Genomic DNA, 4,400 nt, shown 5'->3' with positions numbered 1-4,400 from the left:
AAATAAAATAAAATAAAAAAAAAAGAGGGCGGCACCGGCTTCGCTCCCTCCCCGGGGCGGCACTGGGACTGAGGCAGCACCACGTCCCACAGCGGCGCCCGAGGGCGGGAAATGGCGGCGCATGCGCAGGGCGCGAGCCCGCCTCGCCCGCGCCGCCCAGCGCGTAATGGCGGCCTCCGCCGCCGCGGGGTGAGAGCGGGAAACGGTCCCCGCGCTCCTGGCTCGCTGCCTAGCCCGCGCCTCCAGGACCGCCCTTCGTCGCCGGCCGCACCATGGTGCGGGGCAGCGGGGCGGTGCTGCGGAAGGTCAGTGCGGGCGGCTGCGGGAGGCAGCGCTGGCGCCGCGGCAGGGCCGGCGGGTCTCKCTTCGGGTGAAGGGCCCTGCAGGGCAGAGCCCGGGTCCGCCGAGAGGCCGGCGGGGAGGCGGCGGCGGCGGCGGCCACGGCCCCCTTGTGCCTGGGCCTRCGACTGCGGCGGTGCATTGAACACCTCCTACATTAAAAAAAAAACAAAAAAACAAAAAAAACACGTTTAAGAGGGTTGCATGTCCGCTTCCTGAGCTTGCTTCCCACTTGTTTGCAACACTCTTGTGTAGAAGAGCCATAGAAGYGGTCTTGACCACTTTGTATCTAGCAGCTGTGTAAGACAAACAAACAGACACCCTAAAAGGTGTGAAACGCGCTCTTCCCTCCCCCAGTACGGCAGCTTCATCGACGACCTGCGGCTCTACGTGCGTGGCGGCAGCGGCGGCATGGGCTACCCGCGCCTCGGCGGCGAGGGCGGCCGCGGCGGCRACGTGTGGCTCGTGGCGCACGAGCGCGCCTCGCTGCGCGCCATCAAGGAGCGCCATCCCCACAAGCGCTTCGTGGCGGCCAGCGGCGCCAACAGCAGGTGAGACCCGCGCTGAGGGCGCCGCGGAGCCGAGTGCCGCCTCCCTCCCGCAGCCTGGTCTGGCTTCCCGTCAACTCACCCGCATTTGGCTTCTCCCAGCGTCCGCGCGCTCAAAGGCGAGAAGGGAAGAGACTGCGAAGTGCACGTGCCCCTGGGGATTTCGGTGCTCTCTGAAGATGGGAAGCAGATTGGTAAGAGCTTCTGGGTGCCTTCAGTGTGTCTGGTAGATGCTCTCGTGCTTGTTGACGGCATCTAGCAAATTTCTGATGCTTCTGGAGTGTCTTAGAATTACATATGTCCCCACATGTATATATTTCTTTTTGCTTTTCTTGGGGAAATGAGTCCTGACAAAAATTACACTGCAGTGATTGCGGAAAGAGCAAGTTCCTCCTTGAGAAACAAATTGGTTTGCATTGCTGTATTCAGCAGAAGGAAAGTTTCCTTTGCAGCAAGCGTGAAAGGTGGGAAGTTGTATTGAGTCCCCATTAAATGACTCTGCGTAGATCAGGTGTCCACCAACCAAGYCAAGTGACCCTCTAGCTTTGCTCAATTAGGAAATTGCTTAAAAAAGGTAAAGATACTTGTCCTATGCCAGCATTTCAGATTATCTAAAATGTTGATAATTATTTTTTTAAGTGTTTGGTGTTAACTTGGAAGATCTCTTTCAAAATAGTGATCTTGAAATACTTCTCTGTAATTTCTTTGTAGTTTCTCCATGTTTTTACTCTCGCACTACTCAGAGTTCCAACAGAAGTCACAAATGACTCTAGGTGCTCTAGGTGTAGGTAAAGTAGATATATTATATAAACAAATACTGTTTTTTAAAAACTTATTCTAACATTCCAGCCAACCAAGTCAGCTTTTAATGGAAAAATGTGGAACATCTGAGTCTTGTGTATGTGTGATGTGTATAAGAATTACGTATCTGTAATGCAAGGTGCTTTTTTTTTTTTTTTTTTTTTTTTTTTTTCAATCAAACCTGCTGTCAGTACCTACAAGCATAGATCAATACCTGCACATTTAGTTTTGGATTGTGTTGGAGGCTTCAGAACTCCATGTTATCTTAGCCGTACTTTGCTTGTCTATACCTGGCAATTCTTCCTCATATTAGTAATTCCATGACAAAAGGGAAAGTATTTGGTATATATTTGGTCTTACTTGTCAATAAAGACATCTTTTAAGTGGAGAAGTTGGTACTAAGTTATTGTGGGGAAATCATGCTTTTTCATCAGTGAATTTATTTTCAGGAGAGCTTAATACAGCAGGAGAGAGATGCCTAGTAGCTCGTGGAGGTCTCGGAGGCTCTTTGGMCACAAACTTCCTGCCTTGCAAGGGTCAGAAGCGAATTGTTCATCTTGATTTGAAACTTATAGCAGATGTTGGCTTAGTTGGGTAAGTAGTATAACTGTGTTTGAGAGTCAGAAAATGAAGTGGAAAATTTCAAACAAGGTTGCCAAGAAATTCTAGAGTTTGGGGAATGAGCGTCAGTGCAGGTTTGTCTTGCTGCTTAAATTACTTGTAGCTTACAAAAATCCAGTACAGTTTAAGCACCATTAACATTGATTCAAATTAGTATTAAAATTTAGCAAGTATTGGTTTCACTTTTGTGGGTTTGTTTGGTTTCGTGCATCAGGGTCATTAACTAATTTCATTGAGYTTAGCAGTTGAAGCGATTATCATAATGTTTAGCTGGTATTTATGAAGTAAGTAGGAGGTGCAAAATAAAGTCAAGATGCTCTCCATATTGCAGCTTCCACTTTATGCTACTGGCACAAGTGGATCTTTTTGGTAATGCTATTCGTTGAAATTTCAAAGGACATGTAGCCTGTCCTCCCAAATGAACAGGATGGAAGTAATTACAAACTAGAACTGAAGAACTTCYATTAGTTTTGCTTTGATACTTTTCAGTGTTGGTGATTAATAGCAAAACAGATTTCATTTTTTTTTGAGAAAGCTTTTAACAAACTAGAACTGTGAAAGTGTTTATATGGCATCTCTATTAATGTGTCTTTCCCTTCTGTTTCCTATTTATGAAAGCTCTGAAAAGTGTAAAATCAGAAAAGCTGTTTTAGGAGGAAAAGTAATCTTACTGATATGTACTTTTGTTAGTATTATACCTTTAAAGCAYGGAGGCTTGAAGGTAGCATGGTTTGCTAGCCAGAATTTTTTTATTAGAAATAAATGAACAGCTCTGTTAATATCAGATTCATATGAAATTCTGTCATTTTCAAAACCTCTTTAGTATTTTATATGCAAAATTTKTTTGCTTTTAGAGCTTCTGAAAAATACTGGAGCTTTATGACATGATTATAAAACTGCTTACAACTGCCTCTCTAATCCTGTAATTTGGCTTGTATTTCATCAGACAGTTTCACTGTAAAATGCATAGAAAAAGTCATCAATTAATTGGAGGAGAATCTTCCTGTGGGGAGAGTATGAATCAACCTCTAATACTTGTACTTTGATCCCTTTGAATCTGTTTTTATTATTTCAGAAGATCTACAAGTACTTTGCTATAACATAAGGCTTAAAAAAAGTCGTGCAGGCTTGAGAAAGGGTCATCAGGTTTGGGTACAGGTTGTGCTGCACAGTGTAGGTTGCAATTTACACTTCAAAGAGTATGTTGTGCCTCACTGGGAGCAAAATACTTGTCGTAGGATGTGATGAGAGTAACCTTCTGAAACATCTTTAAGGCACCTTTCAAAATCAGAGGGCATTAAAATTACTCTCAGTAGTTTTCCTGCTATAAAAAGAGTCATTAGGTCTCTTTTTTGATGGAAAAGTAAAGCCCTTTAATGTAAAATTGATCTTGTGGTGTTTTTTTTTTTTCCTTTGGTTCATGTTCTCATTAGCCGTCTCTGTTAACATATTGTTTTCAGTGTATGTACTGAAAAGTATTAGTTCTTTGTGTGTGTCACCTTTTCAGTGACACGTGCCTTTCTATACCCAGTTGTCCATTGACACAGATTTCTTTGGTCCCTCTTGTAAGGAAATGAGCAGTAACTGTCTGTGAGCTGAACTTGAGCAGAAGTCCTGTGTGGTTTCCAGTTTGACAGATGGCTTTGAAGAGGGTCTATAGCCTGCCTGTAACATCAGCTTGAAGTTTTGTATTGGTCAAGGCTTCTGTATCTTTCACAACTCAGCTTAATCTTTAAAATGTTCAGTTTTAACTTAGTTTTCCATTTCAACAAATAGATATAGTCCCTAGATAATTTTTTTTTTTCTTTTGGGTAAAAGATACTGCTTCCCTTAGGGGAGTGTTAAAGCAGGTATAGCTGATTCTTAYAAAGGAAGAAATTGCAGAAGTCAGATCTCACCAACCAGCTTTTGGGGTTTCACARGTATGTTTTTATTTAGCAAATTAGCAATGACATGTGGAGAATGAAAACAGGAATACAGAATGCTGCTTTTCTTTCCATGTGACTTTGAAAGATTTCTCAAGTCTGTTCTAGGTGCAAATATACTTGTGTACCTCACCTGCCTGTAGCCCTGGGAAGCGTTTTATTTATA

General features: G+C 43.6%; 1 protein-coding gene across 1 annotated transcript in view; it reads left to right on the top strand.

Annotated features, from left to right (window-relative positions):
- Positions 1-250: 250 nt before the first annotated feature.
- Positions 251-4,400, top strand: part of GTPBP10 (GTP binding protein 10) — a 10,996-nt gene continuing 6,846 nt past the window's right edge. The window contains exons 1-4 of the mRNA XM_026039484.1: positions 251-305; positions 697-890; positions 990-1,081; positions 2,138-2,282. Coding sequence (XP_025895269.1) covers positions 273-305; positions 697-890; positions 990-1,081; positions 2,138-2,282 — 464 coding nt within the window. The 5' untranslated portion in view covers positions 251-272. The remainder of the gene's footprint in view (positions 306-696; positions 891-989; positions 1,082-2,137; positions 2,283-4,400) is intronic.

Source organism: Nothoprocta perdicaria, unplaced genomic scaffold, assembly GCF_003342845.1.
Source record: "Nothoprocta perdicaria isolate Ctin4 unplaced genomic scaffold, notPer1 scaffold_23, whole genome shotgun sequence".
NCBI classification, from domain to species: Eukaryota; Metazoa; Chordata; class Aves; order Tinamiformes; family Tinamidae; genus Nothoprocta; species Nothoprocta perdicaria.
Note: the sequence above shows the minus strand (reverse complement) of the source record. Positions and strands in the feature narration are given on the sequence as shown.